Raw genomic sequence first — 27,102 nt, 5'->3', positions numbered from 1 at the left:
GAAACTCGTCGGTCGCGCAAGTAAAAAGTAAAATCCCAAGCGAAGTATCAACAAATACAATATAAGGCTAAAGCCTAAGAAATAAAGCAAAAACAAATGATTAGGTAAAAATTTAGCAAGCAAAATACAAGTGTAACAAAATAATGTCTTAGCTTGAAACAAGTTAGAAAAACTTGTGAATGTGTGTGCTCAATATTTGTGGTTGTGAAAAAGTAAGAAACGCATAAATAAAAGTTATGAATATTAATTAAACAAATAATATAAGACACCAAAAAAAAAGCCAAGGAAGTGCGACAGATACAGATACAAATACAGATACACAAAGCTAAAACAGAATTCGTTTGGGCCAAGTTCTGCTGCTTCTGCCTGCTCTGCTTCTTCTATAAACTCAGCCAAGCGTAGCCGTGTGTGTGTGTGTGTTAGTGTGTGTGAACGCGCATTTTCTTTTGTCCATTCCGCCACCTTATTCTCCACGCTCTTCTTCTTTTCGTACAGCCACCAAAGGAGACGGCGGAAAAAAAGGATTAATAAAAAGCATCTTGTTGGATTACCTTTATTCGGCTTTATAATTTATCAAAAAAAGGTGGCCTTAAACAACGTGTTGTCAATTTAGAATCAATAAAATATCCCTAAAGAAATGAGATTTTTTTAAACATCTACCAACATATCATGTATTTTAAATGACTTTTGTCTTTGGACGCTTTTTAGCAGTGTTGACTACTTACACTTTGCGGATATTTATTGTCACGGTTTGCTAACCTTCAAGGCTTAATCGTAACCTGTGTTTGCAAACGTTTAATGATGTTTTGATTGAAAACAAATTATTATGTTCTCATAAAGAAATAAGTGATAAAGGTATGTTAATGGCCTAGTATGACCTGTTAATTCTGGTTCGCCAAAAATGTTGTCAAGATATGTGGCCTTTTTTTCCCCCGTCTACAACCATATTTTATGCAAGTTTAGTAGATATAGACATTTTATTTACAATTTTAAATGATTTTGACTTCTACTTTGAATTAACTGATAAGCAAATGTGTAAGTTTAAGTCTCCCGTGAAGATTTCTCACGTTGTTCGTATTTTTTACGTTATTTTGAGCAGCTTGCAATAAGATTTATTATGACCACAATTGCAGTCCGGCATTTCAACTTGCTTTTGTTGTATTTTTATGTATCAATAATTACAAAGAGCAATTGGGTTGGGAGAGAGGGCGGGCGGTTGAAAAGAGAGGTAGCAAGAGGCAACAACAACGACGCTTGGAAAACGAAATTGAAGCACACGGATGAATTGAGGGAGTGCGAGTGAGAGAAGGTGATGGAGTGGGCCAGTGAGTGGGAAAGGAAGAGGGTTAGGGGAGGGGGATACGTAACGGCCAGTCACAGCAGAAAGCAACAACAATAACAATTGCAGCAACAACAGCGAAAACAACAACAACGGGTGAACATTGGAGACATGTTTGTGCGGCGGCGCTCATTTATTTTATGTCTCGGCTTGGCTTTGTTGTTGCTGCTTTTGCGCTACTTTGGAGCTGCCTATCCTGCTCCCCCGCCCCCTTCTCCCCCTCCACCGAATCCACATGTGTGTGTGTGTGTGTGTGTGTGTGTGTGTGTGTGCATGACTCGCTTGTTACTTTGTTCTTTTTTTTCTGTTTCTGTTTCGTTTTCTGCCGACTCAACTTGACAACCAAACTGAACTCAAACTGAAAAATGCCGCAAAATCGAGAACTTAACGGATTAAAAATGAAATCCAGGCGTAGTTGCCTAATCACAATAAAAATAAACAGATGTTCATATCTAAATAATGCCAAGAAACAGAATTATATCGGAAGCCGCCAAAAGCAAGCTTATAAAATTGTCCTAAGAGGCATTAAATTTAAAATTAGTTATTCCAAACAAATTAATGAAAGAATAATTCTTATTTTAATTTATATATGAATAAGGTGAAAAATAAATATCAATATATAAATTATATCATTTTAACTGAGCTATAGTTTAGCGAAGTTTCACTGTGAAATCTTTGAAAAATATAATATAAACATGTATTGCGTGGGACAAATAATTGAGTGAGTTGCTGATATGGCTGTGAAGTCATCTGTTTGTTATGGATATGGGAAACATCTTTCCGGATCATCTCGACATATTAATGCCTTAACCCTTTGGTGGCGAAAACCAATTAAGTCGAGTTTTTAAAGCCTAACCACGCGCACATTTGAGTCGATGTCTGGAATTTGTGTGTATTTACCACAGCGAATTGTTTTTGGTTTTGGCCAACTATACCCGGCGTTGCTGCCTCTGCCGACGTCGCTGCTTGGTCAGGCCTCCATTCGTTGTTTTGTTGCTGTTATATTTCTTGTTGTTTTAGCTCTTGGCCATTCCTCTCCACTGTCCGATTCCCATTCGTTTCTAAAATACAATTTGGCGCAGTTTTTGGAAGCGTGGTTTTTCGCATACTCTTTTAAAGGGTTTTATAATTTAGATTTAGATTTTAGATTTTTGTAATAGTTTTTTTTATATACTTTTTTGGCACTTACAGTACTTATCCCTCTGTTTGTAATGGCGAAAAAGTACTTTCAAATTCAAAATGATGTATGTATATACATATCTTATACATTTTTGAATAAAAGCATACATTTTTATGATTTATTTTTGGGATTCTTGCATACGATTAGTTTCTCACTGTTAAACCCAAAAACAACTTATAATATATTTTTGATTTGAAACTAAAAGTGTACAAAAACTTCGGTTTCCATGTAGTTATTTCCCCTTTCGGTTTTTTTTTTTCGTGCTGTTGCGGATTTGTGATTTCGATATTTAGTTGGATTTCTGTCTGTCCCCCTCCCACTCGTTCCCCTTTTAGCCGCCCCTTCCGCCCGCTTGTCCATCTGTCAAGTTTTGTTTCGTCTGTTGTTTTGCCGTCGGTTTCGCTTCGCTCCTCGCTGATTGCTCTGTGCCCCCTGTCCTCCTGCCCCTCCGCTTTTTTCGCTCCCATCCCCTTCCCATTTTTAGCGCTCCCCCTCTTTCGTTTGTTTTTGGGTGTACGCCATCGTCTCTGCAGCGTGTTTCTTTTCATATTATTTAATTTATTTCGTTGGTTTTCATTGTGGCCATGCTCGTTGTTGCCCCCTCCCCTTCTTCATCACCCTCTGCCTCTCCCTCCTCTCTTCCTCTTTCTGGGTTCATCTGTATCTACAATTCGTCATGTCGTTTGTACCTTTTTTCTTCTCTGAGTTCAGCTTCATCATCATCCCTTCAACAAATTTTTGAGGCATTTCAGTGATGAATTTGTTTTCTTGTTTAATTTTAGTCATTTGCCCGGTACCCTCACCACCACAAATGTACTTTAAAAACACACGCATTCACCCAAATAAATGCCCTTTGAAAAATGCATCTGCTCTTTGATCGTTTTGAATTTACAGTTTCCTCACATGCAATAGATGCACTTTTTAGTTCTTTTTTTTTTCTATGACGAACACTGAACAATTTTCCTAACAATGACTTTAATGTGACAAATTTACATTCGTTTTTAGCGCTAAATGCATTCTAAGATCCAATCAATACTTTTATTAATAAATTTTAACTGATTATTTTGAAGTTAAACCTATACTTTGAAAGTGATCTAAATAGTGGTATTTTTCACTGTGTACCTTCTATCTCGTTGTTAAAGTGGTCAGCGAAAACTGCTTTTCCATATAATCACTTGGGTTGTGCACTGAATAGAGCAATTAATGGATTTTGCAAAACAGATTTCCAGTTTGCTGTGTGCACACGATAAACAAGTGAAGGGTTTATTTAGTTAACGAGAGAACTGTGATATCATTGGCGCACTCAAAACACATTAGAAGCGAGCGTTGAAATCCCAGGCAATCGGTTAATTTAATTACAAATGTTTTTACATTTCCCAAGAGCTGGAAAGCGCAAACTCTAAACCAAACGATAACAGCACTTTGCCATTGAGCGATAATTTACGGTTAGGTTAGGTTCGTTCTCTTGGCTGTTGCTATCTGATTGATTGCATTGCCACAGAAATACAGAGGAGCTTGTGTAACTTGAATCATCAGACAACAAGTTATAGTATTGAGGCACATTTAAAAAAAACCTAGATTCCTAATTTTTTGTAATTTGTTTTAATAAAAATACAAAAAACGTTTTGAATTCTGTGTTTTTAAAGAGATCCTCTAAATTTTAAATTTTAAAATCTCTCCCAAACGGACCATTAATAAGATAAAAAACCAATTTATTTATATGGACGTAATATTTTTCATAACACAACCCATCTGATAATTTATATGTTTTTTGATGAAACGTTTTACTAAAGTTTCACTGTGGAAAAACACATAGACGGCAATGCACAATTCTTTCGATTTAAGGCGAGTTTCGTTTACTTTTTGTAGCCCGGATTTATTGAAGCGCAGCGCACAGACAGGCTGTCCCCGTCTCCCTCTCTCTGGCTATCTACCTCTCGCCTCTTCCAACGCACTGACTGACTGTCAATTGTTTTCTTGGCCTCTTTGGCCCCATCTCCCTTTCTTTTTCGCCCACTTTTTCCGTCTCGTTCTGCCAACTGATTCAATTGAAAAATGTTGACTCTTTTGTTTTTTTTTCCTTTTGCTTTTTCGTATTTCGAATCGGACGCTGTCGTTCATTAGCTTTCTTGGTACAGAATTTTAACCCCGTCTCTTAGCCCCCTAACGCCCGCCTTCTGCGAGAAGTGCTAAATGACCGGCAGCGTCGAAAAGTTGACCAAAAATGCGAAAGCCATTATATAGAGTGACTCACATCCCTCTATGTACATACCTCTTTCCACTTTTTAGGAACCAAAATACAGAAAAAAAACCCATAGAAAATACATAATTGTTGTTGTTTGTCTGTTTAGTTTCAGCAGAGAGTGGGGAAAAACTGAAGGAAAATATCGAAATTTTAATTGTGCATTTCATTCTGCTGGCTTCTTCAGTTTCATTTTACTCTGCTAGATTTTCCTTTGAGGTACGGCGTCCCATAAATTTCAATAATCATTTCAAATTCATTTTTTGTTTGTGTTAACTAGGCTAGAAAAAAGACAAACGGAAATCGAGAAATGAAATCATAAAATCACAAGCAAATACACAAAAATCATTAATTTATCTATCCCCTTGGAAAGTGAGTGAGAAAATTTAAAACAGATAGAAAAAAGAAAAGAAATGAAAGCAAAATCGAAAGGCGACAAAAGTGAATAGATGAATAATAATGAAAGAAAACAAATTGCCAACAAAGCGTACTAAGGAACTAAAATCGAATTTGTTTTGAAGTTTTTGTTCAATTTTAAGGGGTGCGTTTTTTTTAATGTAAAAAGATAAATTTAAATAAAACTACTTATATTTTCATTTAATCTTCAGTAAAAGGTTTTTAGTGTACTTACATATTCAACAAGCTATTACCGGCTTATTTTATTAAATTTCTGTGAATTTTTTTTTATCAATTTGACTGTATTGAATTAAATGCCTTTAGAAATGGAATTGAATTTAAAGTGGATGCAAATTTCCTTTGTGTAGAAAGCTTAAGGTTCTTAAGAAATTAAAAGCGGATATTTTATATTGTATCTCAATTATGTTAAAAAAGGTTTGTTACTTAAGTTATATCACAAAATAATTCAAAAGTTGTCTATTTGTAAAATGAAAAGGACCATCTTGAATCAGTTAATATAAAAAAGTAAATACATTCCATTCTTTTTTCCTGAACCTATCCTTTTTCCCACCCTCAGTTTTCACTCGCGTTCTGCCTTTTGTTAGGATAATCTGATTTAAGCATTAATTAAATTGCTGTGCGGACGGACGCATGTGTGTGAGCTTATGTATCTTTTTATCCGTGTATCTATCGCCGTCACTCTGCGGCGGTGTGTACAAAATACAAACACAGATTCAAATACAAATACGACTGTGCGCTGTCCATATTAGATTACGTGCAACAAGCTCTTTAATTGTATTTGCCGTCTAATGAAATCACCGCAGCGCAGAGCAACATTTAAAAGCTTTGGCCAACAAATGGCAAAATGCGTACAGTTGTGCAATGGCGGCGATTCGATTGGATTGGATTGGATTGGATTGTAATCGCAGGAGTTATATTGAGGGGGCCAAACGAAAGAATCGGGCATAAACCACATGTAGTTATCGAGATATTTCGGTAAATGCCTTGTGCCAAGTGTGGGAAATCAACGGAAACATTTGTGATTTGAAGCGGGTTGGTTGACTGAAACGGGGGTTAAAACTAATGACATTTAATACGCTACGTGTCTTCTGACTTTATTTGATTTCAATTCAGTGAGTAATGATTTTTCAAGGTTTCTAAGCACTGAATTGGTTTTTAATAAAAATGGTTTGATACTTTTATTTGCGCAAATGCGTAAACCAAAGCTATGGGTTTAGACCTGGTTTGTAAAAGTATTGAAATGAAACAAAAACTTTAAGTCACTATTAAACGGAAAGTAGGTTTTTAAACACTTCTTTAATAAATAAATAATTACTGTACATATGTTTACGAACACAGGTTCGATACCTTAGTGCTGTCATGTTTTTTTATGATTTCAAAAGGTGCCAAATCCGACTAAAGCTGTTAACTATAAACCTGTGATTATAAATCGATTTACTGTACAACAATAATTTTCTCATCGCCCGAAAGTGTAGTTTAAAGCAGACTTATGAGCCATTGTCTGGTTAACCCTCTACCAGGGCTAAGAGGGTTAAGTTAAGTCCTTGAAGAAGTGAACATGTCCCCGATATCAGTTGATTGTCCAGCAAATGGAATGGATAGGAGGAGGAAGAGAGGGAAGAAAGGAAAGTAAGGAAGAGGTGAAAAAGGAGTGAGGAGGGAGTGAGGAGGGACAGGTAGAAGCAGGTGGCTGGTATAAATTGGCAACTGCACATGGTCAACTGCACATGACTGGAAATTGCATCACGTTATCATCATTTTGCGAATGCTAAGGAAGAATGGAGAAGGAGAGGGAGAGGGAAAATGTGGAAAGGATTGCACTGGGTGCAGCCACAAAATGCACCCACTCCCTCCCACCGCAAAAGAGCGAGCGAGAGAAAAAGAGTTAGACAGGGAAGGGAGAGTTTGTCTCTGCTCTTGCGTCTCCTTTTTACACTCTTCTCCTGCTCTTCTTTGCTCCTCCTTGAAATTGCTCTTGCACCTTTTTGTTGCTATTGTTGTTGTTGCTGTTGCAAATGGCAAATACGTCAATGTTGTTGCCTCCTCGTCCTTCTCCTCCTTAAAGAGCTCTTTCACTCGCACACACTGGCCCTCTCACTCTAATTTATGGGTCGTGCGCGCTCTCTCGTTCCACTTTGGAGCTTTTGTCCCTTGTCCAATGCGCCACCTCCTCTTCCCTTCCCCCTATTTCCTCCCTTTTTACCTCATCCCACTTCGCACATCCCATGTCCCATGCATTCCTCTCACTCCTGCAATCCTGCAGCAGTTACAACATCAACCGCACCAACATCGTTACATAAATACCAACTACAGTCCAACCTGACTAAGTCGAAATTGTTTGTAAAACAAACATAAAACTGATTGAGTTAAAATTTGTATTCCTGTTTTTCAGAAACAGAGATTTTTGAATGTGAGCCTAATTGATAACTAAAATTAACATTGTATATATTTAAATTTTAAAATATTTTCAAAAATTAGAAATACATTTTTTTAGTTTACCAAGTATTACTCCCAAATCAGAAACTAAACTCAAAAATCGTAAGCTGGTGTTTGCTCCAACCAAACTATACAAATTATTAGTTTAATGTGTGGGAATCTTGACTGTAACTGGCTGCGGTTTTCATTGTTGTTGTTGTTCCTAGCCTCGCTGCATAAATTCATTTGTCTGCTCCCATTGTTGTTGTTGTTGTTCTTGTTGTTGTTGCTGCAGTTGTTGTTATTACTAGTTCTGTTTCTCTGCTTCTGCATCTGCCGGCGTCGCAGTCGACGTCTGCGCTGACTTGGTCTTCATTTGGTTTTGTTGTTTTTGCTAGCCCTCCACCTTCTTCTTCTTCTCTCTCCCCCTTCGCGTTCGTTGCCATTTTCAATTTTAGTTTTGCTGTTCTGCTGATGCCGCTACTCTTCTTCTTCTTTCCAGTTCGCAATTCACGATTCTCATTCGGTTCGTTTTACTGCCACTTCACTCCGGCTAACCCCTGCCACGCCCCCTTTTATGCACCCTTGCCTCCCGGTACAACTCCCCCTTTTTTGCAGCACCACCCACACACGCCAAAGTTGTGTGTCCTTGCACGCTCGTTTCCTGTTCGTTTTGTTGGCCTGTTCGTCCTGTGTGCGACAACCCACGATTTCTCCGCCTCTTGTTCTCTCCTCGTCCCACTCACTTCCTCGCCCTTCCCTCTTTCGCCACCCTGTTCGTTACACGCCCCGTTTCGGTTCAGAGTTTACATTTTATGTGTGTCCTTTTTTTTTCGCACAGTTTTCTTGCCCAGGCGAGAGACCCAACACCTCCCAATTCTTCTACCTCCCCAAAATTACCACTCCCTTTTCAATTTTCCTCCCGAAAACTGGTTGGCAATATATCCTTCAGGATAATGTATTCCAGCCTGAGAGCTGGGCTAAACAAGAATAACAGAATCGGCGCAGAGTTTTCGTTTCATTTCCAGTGGGCTTTCCTATTCCAAATATTGTTTACAACTTTTACACAAAGAAAATAGTTGCTTCAACATTGCTGTAAAAAAAACTTTTGGAACAAACAAAGTTCTGTTTCCTAAGTCCTTACGATTAAAGTAAAAATCATATGTTTATCGCAAATTCATTTATAAGACTGCGTAGAGCCGTTTGCTTACATTTATCGAAGCTGTAAGTTTAAGTTTAGATAATGCATAAATTTCAATTGACTTAATAGACAGCTAAATCCATCACCATCCACCATGCCTTATTACAAGGTTAATAAGTTGTTCAAAACTTTTACAGTAACTTAATAATTAGTATAATAGTTGCAAACTGTTTAATATAAGTGTGTGCATACATTTATTAAAAGTTTTGATATTTGATATTCAAAAGTAAAATTATATTACACACTGCCTTACTTGTTCCACTTATCACCTCTAGTCAAGTAGTTTATTTTCAATAAAAGCTCGTAAGGCAAACATTTTGTTTGTAAAGCCCTTTCAGGGCTTTATTTCATACACAATTTCAAAGCTGAGAATATTCCGATAAAATAAATTCTGTGGTAAATCGTTTAATTGTAGCATTTGATGAAATTAAACGATTATGCATATTTTATTGCCCAATTTAAGAGGTAAAAATTGAATGCATTTACCTAAAGCGCTTTAAAGGCAGCTTGAAAATGGCAGATGAAACTAAATGGAGGCAGATAGCTAGACAGATTAAGGTTCGTGTATAAGGACGAGGAAAAAGGACGCACTCTTTATACAGACTTTCAGATTAGGAGGGGGCATTTAAAGAGGAAAGTCAAATGTACCAGTTAAATTTTGTTTTCAATTGCTATTTGGTTAAACCAAGTCTGATTTTTCATTTTTTATATACATAAATTATATTAAAGGTAATTTAACATTATTTTTTACACTTGGAAGTACTTTTAAATATAGAAACTTAAGGTAATTTTTTATTGAATGTAATAAATAGTTTCATAATTATAATGTATAATGTAATTGTTATGATAATGTTGATGAGAATTTTTTTAAAAAATGTTTGGGAAAAAATCTGAAAAGTCAATGGAAACTAAAACGCAGGGCCGTAATTGATTGATAAAAAAGTAAAAAAAAAAGATGAACTGGAACTTGTTGCTGCAGCTGAAGTGGTTACTTTTCTTGTTGTTGCTGCACTCGATCTGAAGGCGTTGCAGAAGCGTTGAAAAGGGAGGGGGTTAAAGCAGGAGGGGAGGAGAAAAACGAGACTAAAGATCGCGCCAGACGATGACGCAGACTGCAGGCTTGTTGGACGCTGAAAAAAAGTGGCCGGGGGTATATGGCTTTTTGAGTCAATAACCTCACTCACTCTACTCTACAAGAAAACAAACGAGGAAGAGTCAGAAGCACTCACATTGTTCACCTCTCTTTCTACCGCTCACTATGTCTCTCTTTCGCACACCTTCCCACATTGAAAGGGGCAAAAAATGCCGCCACCGACAATAGGACAAAAAGAGTAAGAATCAGAAGTAGAAGAATCTGCAGAAGTAATATCAGAAAGTCATAAGAACCGAACTTTTACCTAACATCTTAAATACACAATAATTCTATTTCTGATCAAGTGAATTGAAATTCGGAAGTAATTCTCGACTCGATCAATGGCACTTACTTACATTTACTGCATTTTAAATCGGAAATTTCTATTAAAACAACCTGACTCATCTTTGTTAATTACAGTTTAACATTGGCAACGATAAAATTTTTCTTAAAAATCTTTTCCCACTTTAAAAAGATAAAAAATGCAATACAATTTTTAAAGAATAAAACAAATTTAGAAAACCTTTTCTTTTGTTGTAATCACTTTTTTCTACCAATTATAAATTATAGCGTTGGTATGGTAGTCATGGCAGTAATAGTAGTCAACAAAAATCCATGTTTCCTAAGTACCTACAACATTATATTGTGTTAAACAAATAAAGTGTAAAACAGGAATAAAGAAATTGAAATTTTCATGCTAAAACCGTATATTAGTAGTGATTTTAAACCGATACTTAATTCCATTTGAAACGAATTCAAACTTTAAAACAACTTCAGTTATAAAACTACGTTTCCATTTGTTTTTCAAGCAATTGATTAGCTTTTGGAGCTTACAGCCGTAAATTTTTGTTTAATGGCAAATCAAACGAATCGGCGGCGATATGTGGGTTTGTGTGGGTATATAAGATACAACACGAGGGCAAACACACACATGGGCACAAAAATAAAACAACAATAAGTCAGAGGAAAAAATACAACAAATAAAAAAGAAATAGAGGCAACTCATGAGCGATGGACAGACAGTCGGCCAATTGAGCTAGAGAGAGAAGATAATCAAGAGCAAACAACAATGGGTATTTCAGAGGGGTGGGTGGTAAAGGGGAAATGGGGAGGGTGTGGGGTGGATTGGAGTGGAGTGACGCCAGCACAATATGAGAAGAATTTCACATTTGTTCGCTGCTGTCACTCACAAATATTGATGTGAAAAGAGAGAGGGAGAGGGAGTAAGGAGAGTCAGAAACACACACACTGCAAAAAGAAATAGAAACAACAAAAACAAGAACAACGCACACACCTTGCCAATCGCCTCCGTCGACGTAAACTGCGCTGCCGCCCCCGCGACGTCGGCAGAAGCAGCGAAGTGTGGCAGTGTCAAAGACAAATGCTCGAATCATATTGCTTACTCCCTTTCTCCACCTTTCACCCTCCCACTTGTGGTTTGGGTGAACCCAAAAGCAAAGCCCAAGTCGAAAAAAGAAGAAGACCAAAGGCAAAGTTTTACAGTGCTACTTCCGATAACACCAATTTTATGTTACTTTGAAGTGCAAGTACAAGTATTGAAATTAAACAAAATAGGTTACCATTTAAAAACATTGTTTTGCATAAAACTACCTCAGAGTCGTTTAAATTTATTTTTTTTTGTTAAAAATACCATTTATATTAGCTTAGGAAATAAAAAAAAGTTTCCGATTAATAAAAAACAAAACATGGACTTAACTTGTACTGCAGCTTCTTGATTACATACATATCTATGAAAATAGTTTCAAGCCATGTTTCACTGTACCAAGTCGCCCAGTCCGTTTGTTTTATTTCTTTCTTGTTATAAATTGGCAGCGCTCTTTTGCAGACTCCCCCTCCTTTTCCCTCATCTGTTATGCTCCCCACCCCTAATAACAGCGCACATCTGTCGCCTGCCGATGCGTAACAACAAAAAAACCGAATGAAAGCAGGAAAAAAAGAGTGCGCAATTACTGTTATTAGCGAGCCACAGTGGTCCCCACCTTAGCGGACTAAACGTTGCTTCATTAATGTGATTAATACGGGTAAAACTAATAATAAGTAAAGTAACGACGAAAAGAAAAGTGCAATTATCAACCACTGTGCGTGGCAACAACAAAACGGCGGAGCGCCCTCTCTCTTCCGCCCGCACTGTCCCTTTGCGTTTCATTTCCACTGGTCCGCCGCTGCTTGCGGTTCTTTTGCTCTCCGCACTCTCCACACGCTCATTCGCCGCGAAATCACAAACACAGACGGACGCGTCTCCGAGCGGTGCTTGTAAATATTTTGTTAATTGTACATTTAAAACGGAATAAATCGCGCAAAATGCAATAGCCAGTCTAAACAAATGCCGTATACTGCTGTCGCAGCACAAGTAATAAAAACAAAGGCAATTAACAGCCTAAAACGACAGCAGACAGTTTGTCTGTTAAATCTCCAAAATTAAAAAAAAAAAACGAGAGAACTCCACAAATTTCATGAATGAATTTGCTAAAGTGGTGAAAAAACCCCATACTAAAAAAAAAAGTGCAAAATGCCGTGAACGGAATTTTTCTCTTTTTTTCGCCTTCTGTATGCATTGCCTGCAGTCTGCATGTGTGTGGGTGACTTGGATTTTCTTTATATTTCTTTTCCTCTTTTTTTTATAAGTGCCAGTGCTAAATGTTGCGCATGACTTGGAAAAGTTTGAGTTTTCTTTGATTCGCAAGGGGGATTTTTTCTTATATTGTTTAACAAAATGCAATTTTGTGCGTAAATTTTTAATTCGCCACGGAGCTGCGCGTTGAATTCGCCGCTCTGCCTATAAAGTGCAGGTGTATTAGTAAAGGAGAGCAACTTCTGCTTCCGTTTTGTGCGTGTGTTTGTTTGTCTCTCTCGCTGGCTTGTAGTTTTTTTTAGTTTTGTTTTGCTTTCCATATTTCGGACGATTCTGCTTTGTGCTCGAGTTTCGCCCAAGCGTAGCGGCATTGCCAACACAGAGAGTGGAGTAAAAGGAGAAGAGCGAAAGAAGTTGAAAATTGAAACCGATTGATGAATTGTATCTTTGAGTTTGAGATAACAAGTGTTGCTAATTACAGTGGATATTCCTTATGCATTCTTAATGTATTGTTAAATAACTTTAAACATAACTGCAATATTTCAAATAATAGTTTATTAATTAATTTTTAATTTATGATAAAAGATTAACCAGTACAAGTTGTTTAAATTTAAACTTACTGATATTTATTCTGTATCGCTGTAAGCAATGAATAATAAAATTAAAATTTTATTAACCTAAATTATACTGCTATATTGAGAATAAAATGTAACATAAATTTTTTTTATTACTACTAAGTGTAAAACTTTGTTATAGACAAATTTGTTGTTCAAATATTCTAACTAATAATCCATATAATTGTTGTTATCTTAATTTGCAGACTCTTAACGCATGTAACGCACAATAGTTGGTCCTAAAAACTAGGAGATTTTGAACATGAACAAAAATGCCGGCGATGGCAGCGATGGCAAAAACTCAAACAAAAACTCGAATGCGGGAGGGGGTGCTGGAGCCGGGGGGCCACATGATCCCACCGGCCTTCTAGATGCAGCTTCCCTCTTTGGTAAGTAATAATTAAATGTGTTATTATAATTTGATTTTATTACTATATATGGGTGTTCCTCAATTTTCAGCTTACTGGGGACGTGATCCAACTGGAGCGGCAGCTGCAGCGGCTTCCAATCCGCTGTTCAACTCGCAGTTCAATGCCGCCGCTGCTGCGGGATTGGGTTTATTGCCACAAGCCGGAGGCGCTTCTGCAAATGACCGCTATTCCATGGCCGCTGCAGCGGCGGCGGCGGCAGGCGCCCATCATCACCAGAACACGATGGCTGTGGCCGCTTCCCAGGCCGCCAGTTTGGCCGGTTTGCATCCAGCAAGTGAGTAAAATGTCGGCATATTCCGTATTTTAGTAGTGCGCCCAAGATGAAGAAATTTGTGACGGTCTTAAACAAGCGTCAGCTTTGGAGCCGAGCTTTTAAGCAACGGCGGCCCATGAATCATCCTAAAAATCCGCACTGGTTTGATTCCCGCTTGCTAAAAATAAAATTTATCGAAGAATTAGTTCCTGTAATTTATATGGAGCTATAACAGCAAATGTCTTGTCTATCGTGCAATGCATTTGAAGAAAATACTCCTAGAGCATTACTTTTAGTAGCTTGCTGTTCGCTTTACACTGCCCAAAACACTTATCCTTAAACAGGGCAGTGAAAAATGGTCAAGCACAAATATTTTGCTAAAGTAAAAAAAAACATATAATGTTTCTAAAATCAATTAGTATTATTAAAAAAAAGGTTGATTGCGAAAACTACTTAGTTATAGAAAAGTATATTAAAAACAAAAGACTCTTTTGCGACTTAAGGGTATTTCCTTTAACTTACTTAAATTAAAAACTGATGAAACCTTTATTAAATTACGAGTCAAGTCGCTGCAAGATACATTTTCATTGCAAACCCCTTTCTAACTCACTGTATAATCCATTTACAGGCTGGTGGTCGATGGCTCAGCTAGCCGCCCAGGACTATTTCAGTCGCCTGCAGGCCTCGGGCCTCTCGCCCTTTCCCCATCCCGATCTGGCGGCTGCTTTTGGACCAGCTGGCATGGGAATGGGCGGTGGTGGTGGCGGTGCGGGTGCCGGAGGCGGAGGAGCAGGTGTTCTCGGGCAAGGCGGCGGTGGAGGAAATGGCGGGGGAAGTGGCAATGGTGGCTCCTCATCCAGTTCCTCGGGCAGCAAGTCAAATAAGTCTCGCAAAGAGAAGCGAGCTGCCCAGCAGCAACAACAGCAACAGCAGAGCCTAGCCAATAGCCTAAATGCGGCAGCAGCGGCGGCAGCAGCAGCAGCTGCCAACAATCCGGCAGCGGCGCTGGCCAGCATGCACGGGTTTGGAGTGGGAGTGCCGGGTACCAGCATACCATCGGTGAGCACTGGCAGCGGTTCGATATCCACCAATAGCGGAGGTCACGGTGGCTACAAGGTGAGTTGTGATTAATACTAATGGAATTATTAAAACTAATACTGAAATTTTTGTAGAGTACGGCCAGCGCCTATGGAAAACCCTCGACCATGACTAGCAGCAGCATGGCTAGCAATCCTGGCTCTGCCTACGATCCGGTGACCTTGCACAAGGAGCTGCTGGCCATGCAGGCCGTGGCAGCCGCTGCTTCCGGCTCGGGATCTAGTAGTTCGTCTGGCAAAAAGTCCGGTGGTGGTGGCTCTTCCTCCTCCTCGATGCATGGCCATGGCTTGGGAATGGGCAGCGGCGGCGGCCTAATGCCCAGTGGCAAGGCATCGACCAGTGTGAGCGCCAGCAATTCATCGCTGGGAGGAATGCATCCCAGTCTGGCTAGCAGCAATCCGCTGATGTCGCCACACGCTGGATTGGGATCCTCGTCTTCTTCGTCTGGCAAAGATCGGGACAAGAACAATCCCTCGCTAAATGCCCTCAATTCGTTGTCCCAGTTCGGTGCTTTGGGAATGACGCCACAGCAGAGCATGCAGGCGGCAATGAATGCGTTTGCGGCCAGCACAGGAGTGTCGCCATCCGCCACGGTCACCTCCTCGCCGCATCATTCTTCCCAGCAGCAGCAGCAGCAGCAGATGGGCGGCAACAGTTCCACGTCGGGATCGGGGGGCAAGTCAAGCGCCAAGGACTACATGATGGGGTAAAAGAGATTATTAATTTAGTTTAAAGACATTTATAAATACTAAATGTATTATCTCTCAGTAGCGCTGGTAGTGAGCACCCTTCCCTGCTCGGAGTTCGTTTACCACCGGATACGGAGATTATCAAGTACACGTCCTCGATTGTGGGACCCAAAATACCGGGTACTACCTCGCGCGGTCGCAAAAAGACAATTTCCGAAACAGAACAGCAAACAACACAACAACAACAACAACAACAGAAACAACAACACCAAGCAGAACAACACCTACTCCAACAACAACAGCAACAAGCACAAGCACAGGCACAAAAAGAGCTGGACAGCACCACAAATGCCATTTCCTCTCTGCTTGCATTTCCAGGGCTCAGTCCTGCGAAGCGGGCTAGACTCGAAATGGAGTACGCGGCAATGGCGGCAGCCGCCCAACAGCAACATCAGCAGGCTCAACAGCAACACCAGGCGCAGCAGCAACTGCACGGCATGCTGGGAGCAGCCGGAATCCCCGGAATGGCTGGCCTTGTCGGCCTGCCGGGCATGAGCGGTAATCCCCTCGATCAGTTGAGTGTGAGCAAGGCCAGCTCCTCATCGGCGGCCACCACCAGCACCAGTTCCTCATCGGCAGGAGGCAACCTGCTTAACCAGAGCTCCAGTGATCGCGTCGAGGTGATCAAACTGCCACCAACCATCACCTCCAACGGGGCCTACAATCTCTCCAGCAAGGGAAAAGAGGTGCACGACCTCACCACCGATCTGGCGCCCACTTCTGGAGGTGTGAATCTCAGCCTCAAGGCCAATGCCAACGCCTTGACACCCAGCGGTGCCGTGGGCTCAGCCTCCAATCCCATCACCATCGATGACTTTGATGCCCCACTCAATCTTTCCATGAAACCCTCGGACAAGAGCAACAGTAGCAGCTCTACCACTCCGGCAGGAGGAGCTTCCTCCTCTTCCAGTGCAGCATTGGCCGGTTTGGCCAGCGATTATCAGGCGGTGGCCAGTGGTCAGGGCGGAAATAGCCTGCAGAGCTTGAGTTCTATTACGGCTGCTTTGGGAGGAACTGGCGGCATGCCAGGTGGTTCCATCTCGGGCAGTGGAGGAACTTCTCCTGCTCCGGCCGGCGCTGGCACAGGAGCCTCAGGTGGCGCGGGATCTGGTTCTGGTGGAGGATCGTCGTCTTATAAGGAGGGAAGACCTCGTAACCTGGGACGCGGTGTATCCAAGCCCAAGAAGAACACGGTGGCTTCGCTGTTGGCTCAGTCCCGAGCTGTTGGCCTTAAACCCATGCTGGCCACCCAGCAGCTGCTTCAGCAGGGTGCCGATATTGTAAGTTAATCGTGTGAGAGACCAATGCAATTTGTTTTAATACTTATTTAACTTTTCCAGGAGAAAATCCGCCTGGCGCTGAGTGAGGCCAATGCCCACATGGAGACCTCCACGGATTCCGAAAGCGTGGCTGCTGAGAGTGGTCTTTCCGAGTCGGAAAGTGAGGATGCCAATATACTGAATGTGGCAGAGCTGAGGGTGCCGTTGGAACTGGGCTGGAAGCGGGAGACCGTGATCCGTGGACTGACCAAACAAGGTCAAATTCGTGGCGAGGTCACCTATTATGCACCTGGCAGCACGGCGCCTCTGAAGAGCAACGGACAGGTTTTTGCTGTGAGTTTGTAGGGCGACTTTTTTGAATATTTCAACTCATGGAACACTGAAACGATAAAATCATAAACAACTAATTTATATTCGGAGTTTCAAGCATATTTATTTAATTGCAATAATCTATGTATATTTATAATTCAAACATACATTTTAAAAATTGGCAACAGTAAACACATTTATTATTCAATCTCTGCCAACCCTACTAATTTCTTGCACTCTTCACAGATTCTGGAGCAGCAGCCATCGAATCTAAGTCGTGAGAACTTTAGTTTCTCCGCGCGAGCCATCGTTGGTTCGTTCCTGCAGCCTGCACCTCCGCCGTATGCCAACGATGGCGAGTACATTCGGATGACGGACGAGGATGTGGCCAAGCGGCTAGAGGATCTGAAGGTCTTTACCCGCCAGACACTCAACGTGGAGCAGCGCATCGAGATTGCCAAGCAGCAACAGGCGATGCGTGATGCCAAGAAGCTGCAGAAGGAGGAGTTGGCCAGGAACAAGGAGAAGGCGCGCCAGGAGAAGAACTCCAAGCTGGAGCAGCAGCGCAAGGACAAGGAGCTCAAGAACCAGCAGGCAGTCGAGGTACTTTCAAAGTTCAAGCCTTGTGAAGCTTATCTTCTTATGCAAAAACCTATTTTTTAGGAGCGCAAAAAGCGTCAGGAGGAGCTAGATCGCCTTAAGCAAGAGGAGCTGCTAAAGAAGCAACAGGTCAGTCTAGTTTACATTCGGCTGTCCACAACCAGTGCATAATTATTGTTTTATTTTGCAATAGGAGAAAGAGAAGCGTCGTCAAGAGGCCATTTTAGCTAAGGAACAGGTACTAATGCCTTACCTTCTGTCCGTTTTAAATTGATATAGAAAAGGGGCTTTCCGAAATTTTCTTAGTTTTTGGCATCTTTATCCTAAGTTGTTCTAAAGAAATTTACTAAGTATACTGATACAAGGCAAGAGACTTGGGCTGTTCACTAAGATATATTCCAAATTTAAAATCTAAATTTATGGTTCTCAAAGCGATTTCGGGTTTATTTTTCAATTCAACTACATTTCTCTTGGTAGTTTAAGGGATTTTATTTTGCTGCTTCGCTAATTTATTTATATTTGTATTCTCCTTAGCCCAACATTGCCTTCTCAGTGTCACTTAACCCTTTTTTATTTAATTAACCCAAACCTATTTGTTTTATAAATTTAAATTAGGAACTACAGAAGCAGAAAGAGATGCTGTTGGCTGCCGAGATGGTAAGATATCTAGAGCTCTAAGCCCAGAGAACATCTTGAAAATATCTATAATCTTTTCTTTAAAAAGGAACGGGAGCGTCGTCGTCAGCACATGAGTCTCATCCGGATGCTGGAACTGCGTCGCAAGTTTGAAGATCGCGAAAAGAAGAAGCACCAGCTGGTGCTGGATCGATTGCTCCTCCGTGAGCGTCGCATGGCGGAACGGAAACGAGATGCAGAGATTCTGCAGTTGATTCGGCGGCCCAACGAGGATTCTGAACTGCCACAAGAGTTAATCATTCCAGAGCTGGACAGGATTGCTGGCAACCGGCTGCCCGGCCAGGCGATGGCCGATCTGCTGATGGTCTTTGAATTCCTGCACAACTTTGGTGAGACTCTGGGCTTCGACATGGAGTCGCTGCCCTCGCTGCAGAACCTTCATGATGCCCTCATCAGCGATAGCAGTGCGGACGCTGAAGAGGAATTGCTGTCGGTGATGACGCATCTCTTGGTTTGTGCCATTGAGGATCCGGGTGTTCCCAATCCCGGTCGCCACACCACTTTGCTGGGACAATCGCTTCGCAATGCGGACATTACAAACTCGAATGTGTCGGAGATCCTGAGGATCTATCTGTATGCCACGGCCACGGGAGAAGTGCGCCAAATGCACGGCATCACTGTTGATCGCGAGCGGGAGAGAAGAGTTCCCGATCATCACCAGGTAGATGCCGATTCCGGCACTCACTCGCATTCGGCCAAGAACCAGGAGTACTATAAACTCCTCCACGAGAACGACACCTGGAAGCTGTCGCAATCGCTGAAGGATCGCCCCTTCGTGGCATTGAATCCCACCCGGAAAGCCCAAATGCTGGCCCACCTTTGCAACGATCTGCTGATGAACAAGGCGGTGCTGCGACAGATTGACGGCAGCCTGGAGACCTGCGCCCAGATGCGCAAGGAGAAGTACATGACGGACATGAAGGTGCGCAAGTACAAGGCACTCCACATGCGCAAGGCTCGCATCGAGGCCTATGAACGAGCCCAGGCGGAACGTGAGGCAGCCATGCAGGCGCTGATGGCGCAGCAGAAGCTGGATGCAGAGCGTCTAAAAGCGGAGGAGGAAGCCAAGGCGGCAGCAGCTGAGGAAGCAGCAGCTGCGGCAGAAACCGACGGTGCTGAGGCGACCAAAGGCGGCTCAGCCAATGGCGAGAAGTCGGAAGATCAGGAGGATCAGGATGAGCAGGCGGTCACCAAGGAACCCCAGCAGCAGCAGCAACAGCAGCAGCCCATGGAGGTGGATGGCAGCGTTGTCGATGAGGAATCCCTTGTTAGCCCGGCCAAAAGCATCATCCAAGCGGACAACAGTCTGACGCCCAACAAACAGGACATGCCCACGCCCACCTATCAAATTAATGGATCCAGCACACCTACAACTAGTGCAACTGGTGGCGAAATGAATGCCCTGTTGCAGGCCAAGAAAAGCGGAGCACGCAACTCGATTAACGATGAGCACCATCATGATGTGAGCATCATCGAAGATGACCTCTCCGACTTGGATTCAGAGATCACGAATGTCGAAGAGGACGAGGACAATCGCTTGAGTGCCGATGAGTTGCAGAAGAAGCTGGACAAAATTGTGCGAGCTTCGCTCAACTGCAAAGAGGCTCTGGAGAAGAGCACCAATCAGCTGAGGGCGGCCTGCTTTGGACAGGATCGCTTCTGGCGTCGCTACTGGAAGTTGCCCAAGGCGGGCGGCATCTTCATTGAAGCTTTGGAGTCGGCTCAAAACGACATTTGCGGCTATCACGAAGCATTGGAGGGCATGGATGACAAAAAGGATGGTGCTGGCGATAAGATGGAGAGCCCGGAGAAAGATATAATCAGCAGATTCGGAGCCCACTGAGCAGCCCATGGAAGTGGATGAATCTCTTACCCAACTGGAGGATGGAGTTCCAGCTCAGAATGCAGAGCCCTCTGAAAATAATCAACAGAATGCTCATCAAGAAGAGGACGATGACGATGATGATGTGACAGAAATCAACAAGGTGGAACCGGAAATTGTTGACCTGGGCGACGACGACGATGATGCAGCACCTCCACTGCCCAAGATAGAACCTCCCCGACCCGAGATCAAGGTTAAATCGGAAATGGAGCTAATGGGTCCCCCGCCGACCACCATGATAGCCACCAAGACCGATTTTGAGGCGGAAATCAAGATACCCGCCATGCCTGGCATCCTGATGCCGCCCACCCTCAACAACAACAACAACAGCAATAACAATAATAACAACAATGGAAGCGACAACTGTGATAAGTTGGAAACCGGTTTGAATCTGGGATGTGGAGGACAACAGCAGCAACCGCAGCAGCAGCAGCCGCAGCAGAACTTTGGCCAGGCCGTGATCAAGATGGAGGATATGAAGAAGGAGGATGACTGCATCATAGTTTCCACATCCAGTGGCGACGATACACCCAAGTGGTTCTCCATTGTGCGCCGCGAAGTGCCGCTGATCAGTGAACTGCCAGCGGAGGAGGGCGGCGTGGTGGGTCAGGAACTGCAGAATAGCTTTGCCAATCACAACTGCTCCGCTCAGCTGCAGTTGCAAGGTCATCCCTGGGATCTGATCAACAACATGCAGTACTACTCCATACCCATGGACGAGTGCAAGGTGGACACCAGCAAACTGGGCAACGAGTGCATCTTCTCGCTGAGCGGCCTCGATGAGAAACAAATGCTGGCCAAGGTGGAGGAGTACAAGGCCCACAAGGTGGAGTCAAAAAACGGTCTGGGCTCTCCTCATCACCGCCACCAGGAGACTGAAGATGATGGGGAGCAGGCCAAGCTGAAGTTGGATAAGATGATCGACACCGAAATGGACACTACGGATGCCGATGAGCTGGCTCGCAAGGAGAAGTTTTTTCGCTTGCGCTCTGATGCGCCCCCGGACACGGGAGGAGGGGCCAACGAGGGAGCCGATGTGAAGCCCAAGATTGAGCTGCGTCTGGACGAGGCTCTCTCGCAGGCCTACTACCACAACATAGCCAACATGTCGTTGAGCAGTGTGCAAACGTACATACCCATAGACATTCCTCTCCCACTTTCCATGACCCCCGATGAGCATCGTCTGCTGGAGCAGGTCAAGTTGGCTGGCTTCCCCGAGCGAGTGCATGGCGTTTATGTGCCCCGCAGACAGCGTTACGGCTGGTGGCAATTGGACGATGAACAAAAGTTGCGACAACTGCTAAAGACCCTCAATCCCTCCGGCTTAAGGGAGCGTGAGCTGCAGGAGAATCTGCAGCGTTTTCTTGGCCTGGAACAGCCCTTGGGTGTGAATTATCAAATGAAATCGGACACCGAGTTTGCGGAGGAATTCCTAATGCCGGATAAGAAGGGCGATTGGAATCCCAAGGTGGCCAAGCGTGTGGAACTGGCGCTCATCGAGCAACTGGAATCTCTGGAGGATAAGGTGGCCAGTGCTTCCATGCAATTGAAGAACTGGCAATTGCCCAACCGAGTGGAGAGTGAACTTACTCTGGACTCGCAGGAGGATGTCAGCGAAGAGGATTTCGTGAGCATTATACCCATGATTCGGGAGAGGATTATCGACTTGGAGGCGAATATCGAACGGCGTTACTTGAAGCCACCGTTGGGCTCCCAGACGGGCGATGCCCATTTGGCGGTGATTGCCCAGAATCAGCATACCACCACCCAGACGCAGAATTCCGCATCCGCGGCCGCATATCTCCTGCAGATGCAACAGCAGCAGCAGCAACAGTTGGCCCAACAGCAGCAACAGCAGCAGCAGCAGCAACAGGGATCGGGAACTGGCAATAGCCTGAATCCCTCGTCCTTCAATGAACGCACAATGGCTCTGGCGGCAGCGGCAGCAGCTTCGGGAACAGGATCCTCCGCAGCTGCAGGAGGCAACGCAGCAGCCGGAGGAGGAGTAACCCCCTGTGAATCGGGCAGTGGAGAACCGAACTCTGGGAATGCATCACCGGCCAGCAACTGCGACAGCGATCGGGATGAGAAGGTGGAGCACATTCCCAAGGGATTGGTTCAGTGGCGCGATGCAGTTTCCCGATCGCACACCACCGCCCAGTTGGCGATGGCCCTGTACGTCCTGGAATCCTGTGTGGCCTGGGACAAGAGCATTATGAAAGCGGTAAGACCAGGAGGGCTTTGGAATCCATTGGAATCCACTGGAATCCTTTGAAACCTTTGAAAACCCCCGAAATAAAACCGAAAACTTGCTTGGCACCCGCCCTTTTTTTGTGGTCCATCTCATTGTTGTTTTGGCTGCACACACTAACTCACACCCACCACTCACATGCTCACATTTTTGTACACATTCGCATTGCATAATCATTTTATATTTAAAATACTAACCGTATTCACCACAACTGAAACGAAAGAGTTAAAAAAAAAAGGAAAAAGAGTTCAGATCACGAATATTATTTTTTTACCATTCTTAAAATGCTTTTTAGCTAATATTTCAAAGAAACATAAATTGTTTTTTTAATCAAACCATAGAAACTTTTCTTTAGTTATAAAATTCAAAAATCAATTGTTTATTTTTACAAATGTATTTAAAAGAATGTTAATTATTTTGAGATTAAATATGGTTGATATTTTGTTTTTTAGGTATTTTTTGGTAATGCTTGGTAAGAAACTAAATTTAATATTAATCGTTTTAGTTAAACAATTTTTTATAAACATAGGTGTTCGTGATCGCACTCTTTTTTAATTTTGCATTGTAGCTAAGTAGTTTCTAAAGCCCCTATGCATCTCGAAAAAAAACTGGAAATTGCCTGTGAAATTAATTTAAATTTTGTTTGTTTCTTCTTCCGGTTTTATTTTTCTTTCTTAACTGTCTCTTGCTGAATGTTTGGCTTGTTTGTTGCTTGTGGTGTTTCATGGTGTTCTGGTTTAAAAACAAATATACAAATATTTAACGCTCTTGTACTCACACAAACACATACATAATCCATACCCACATTCCTCACACACACACACACACACACATACATGAATGCTTTTGTTGCCCGTTACCGTTTACCGATAACCGTTAAACCCCTTCCAAAAAAAAAAAATAAATCCACCAAACCCACCACGACTGTTTTCCCCACCCCACCGAACCGTTTCGAACTGCCATCCGAAAAGTATGCAACAAGAAACAAGTCCAGCAAAAAGAAGAGCAGCGCCAAAAAGCAGGCAACACCCGTGAAAAAGCAGCAAAAGAAGAAAAAGGAGCAGCAATCAACGGCCAATGGAAAAAAGAAAGAAACCCCAAGCAAAAAGCAAGAGAACAAAGCACCACTGAGCATCAAAATCAACCTCAAGGCTCTGGCTCAAAATAGGCAGGACTCGCGGGAAACCCAAACCAAACACCTTATCCAAACCTTGTCCAAATCCAAATCCAAATCCCCATCCCCATCCTCCACTTCAAACACTAGTGACTCCGACTCGGACTTTGGCAAACGGACGACGAAGAAGAACGGAGGCGGCGGCAGCAAACGCAGACGCTCCTCGGCCAACAATACAAACTCTAGCAAATATTCCAATTCCTTACAGAATTGCCAGTTCTGCACGTCCGGCGAAAACGAGGACAAGTTGCTACTGTGCGACGGCTGTGACAAGGGCTATCACACCTACTGCTTCAAGCCCAAGATGGACAACATTCCCGATGGCGATTGGTGAGTACCAGTACCAGTCCCCCTATCGATCTATCTCTACATACATCCTCCTCATACCTCACATGTCACATGTCATAAGACTCTAAAAAGATAAAAAACACATTAATCCGCGTTGTCTTGTTAAGCGTTAATCGTTAACCGTTGAGAAAAACTGTGGCACTGTTACTCTCTGTCCCTCTCTCTCTGTTCCCGCCTCTAGATTCAATCTTCAATTGGTTTATTAAAATCTTTTTTTTTGCCTACTCTTTGCAGGTACTGCTACGAGTGCGTGAACAAGGCCACCAATGAGCGCAAGTGCATCGTTTGCGGCGGCCATCGTCCCTCGCCCGTGGGCAAGATGATCTACTGCGACTTGTGTCCACGCGCCTACCATGCCGACTGCTACATTCCCCCGCTGCTGAAGGTGCCGCGTGGCAAGTGGTACTGCCATGGCTGCATCGCCCGGGCGCCGCCGCCCAAGAAACGCAGTGCTGGCGGCACAGCCAGCAGCAGCAGCAAATCCAGGAGGGACAGGGAAAGGGACTCTGGTGGCTCAGCCAAGCGGCGCAGCGACAACAGCAAGACACCGCAACAACAGACCATGGAGCACATACAGCAGCAGCAGCAGCAGCTACAGCAGCAGATGCCACTGGCAGGCGGGGACTCCCACCACCACCACCATCATCATCATCATCATCATCATCAGCAGCAGCCGCCGTCGCTGAACTCGTCGCACGACGAGTCGATGAATTCGCTGCCGGCGGCGCCTCTGAGGTGAGTGTGGGGGCCTGCGGGCGGCTGAGGGGGCGGCGGAGTACACGGTCCGGGTTCCAGTTTATAATGCCTCTGCTCTCTGCAGTCCGGCGCACTCGATTGCCTCGGCCACGACCTACGATGACCAGCATCATGCCAACAACTCGGTCGACGGCAGCAGCCGCTTTCAAGCGCATCTCATCCCCCCGCCCAATAATGGCACGGCTGCGCTGCTGGAAGATGTGTCGGCCGCAAATGCCAGTTATCCGGCCTATCCGCCAGTTGCGGGTGGCAATTTCTCAGCTGGATTGATTAACCCGGTACCAGTGCCGGTATCGGTATCGGTGCCACCAGCCATGCAGTTTGCCAATGTGGTGGCCATGTCGCCACGGGCCGTCACGCCCACTCGCACCCGAACGCCCACACCGACGCCAGCGCCCACTCCGCCACCACCACCGCCGCCGACAGCGCTGCTCATGCAGGCCTCGCCCACAGCCGGCGCCGCCGCCCTCCATGTAACCGCCTGCCAGTCGCCACCACAACAGCATCCCCATCAGCTGATGACCATGCCCTCGCCACCGGCCATTGGAGTGGGAACGGGAACGGGAACCAATCAAATGTCGCCGCCACCCATCAACATACACGCCATTCAGGAGGCCAAGGAAAAGCTGAAACAGGAGAAGAAGGAGAAGCACGCCACCAAGAAGCTCATGAAGGAGCTGGCCGTCTGCAAGACGCTACTGGGGGAAATGGAGGTGGGCATATATTACTAAAAAACCTTAAAAAGTAAACCTTAAATAATAATATTTTCTGGCAGCTCCATGAAGACTCCTGGCCATTTCTGTTGCCAGTAAACACCAAGCAGTTTCCCACATATCGCAAAATTATCAAATCTCCTATGGACTTGTCCACGATCAAAAAGAAACTGTTGGATTTGAGGTGAGTAGAAAAGCTTTACTATAACCTTTATATAACTAACTTGTAATTTTCTTAACTCAAATAGCTACAAAGCCCGTGAGGACTTTTGCGTGGATGTGCGTCAGATCTTCGACAACTGTGAGATGTTTAACGAGGATGATTCGCCTGTGGGCAAAGCGGGGCATGGCATGCGCAAGTTCTTCGAGTCTCGTTGGGGCGAACTGACCGACAAACACTCCTGATCCAGCAACACCATCAGCCCGCCGCAGATTCAAATGGCTAGCACCAAAAGCAGCATAGCTATGGCCACTGGCACCGCAACCACCACCACCATCCCTACCAACAATAACATGGCCGGCACAGCCACACATCCCATTGAGATGGTCACCCTGATTGCACCATCGCAAGTGGAGGTCGAGGGAGCCGTGGAGACGACAACAGCATTAACTGAAGCAGCACAATTTTGGTCAAGAGATTAGAGTAGATTAAGAAGAGATTGTACATAATTAGGGGGGATAGAAGAGACGGTTAGTTATAGTCTAGAAGCGCAGCATACACACATTAATATATATTTATATATAGTAGATATATAAACACCAACACACGAGAGTATTCAACGTCCTACGTCGGTCAAGACCTTTGAAAGAGGTAGCTTTGATTAAATTAAATCACCAGCCAAGGCGAACAACAGCAACAGCAACAACAGTAGCAACAAGTGTGCAAGTGAAAAAATTGTATTTAGTTTTTTAAGCATCCCAAGGGCGGCAAAAACAGCAGCAGCAGTATAAACACTTACTATTAGCCGTCATAAACTAGCAGTTAAAAAATCGTATCGATTAAGAAGCCATCTACAGTAGGCGCCCGGACAGGATGAACGCTGACAAATGACAAATGAAAACGTACAAAAACTGTCTACCAATTTCCGGTCCGATCCGATTCGATTCGATCGATCGATCCATCGTTTGAACAGTATTTTGTGCACAAAGCTGCGTCGCTTTGTTTTCTACACTTATAATTCTAACCCTAATTTTAAAGATTATTTTTAAAAGCACCAACGAAGCGCTCATTTAAGTTTTAAAGTGTATTTTGTACTTATAGCAACTCCGACATCTGTATTTAAACGTATATTAACTAGAGCTAACAATTGCCCAGGCAAAATGCGAACAATTATACTCAAAAGGCGGTGCGAGGATGATTTGTAAATGTAAATGAAAGCAAATTAAAATTAAATATATTAAATTATTTATTCTGTGTAAATTTTCCAAA

The 27,102-nt window shown here is 43.5% G+C and overlaps 1 protein-coding gene across 1 annotated transcript; it reads left to right on the top strand.

Annotated features, from left to right (window-relative positions):
- LOC128254303 (uncharacterized) lies at positions 1–27,102 on the top strand. The gene is given in 18 exon segments (XM_052983323.1): positions 1–212; positions 13,340–13,522; positions 13,593–13,838; positions 14,446–14,933; positions 14,990–15,621; positions 15,687–16,944; positions 17,005–17,277; positions 17,500–17,856; positions 17,917–17,982; positions 18,047–18,091; positions 18,469–18,510; positions 18,578–20,377; positions 20,379–22,655; positions 23,654–24,186; positions 24,439–24,939; positions 25,025–25,673; positions 25,736–25,857; positions 25,922–27,102. Coding segments are annotated over 17 exon segments (9,573 nt in total). The 5' UTR covers positions 1–212; positions 13,340–13,395; the 3' UTR covers positions 26,079–27,102.

This window comes from Drosophila gunungcola, assembly GCF_025200985.1.
Source record: "Drosophila gunungcola strain Sukarami chromosome 2R unlocalized genomic scaffold, Dgunungcola_SK_2 000004F, whole genome shotgun sequence".
Classification (NCBI taxonomy): Eukaryota; Metazoa; Arthropoda; class Insecta; order Diptera; family Drosophilidae; genus Drosophila; species Drosophila gunungcola.
The sequence above is the reverse complement of the archived record's forward strand: the minus strand, read 5'-3'. Positions and strand labels throughout refer to the sequence as shown.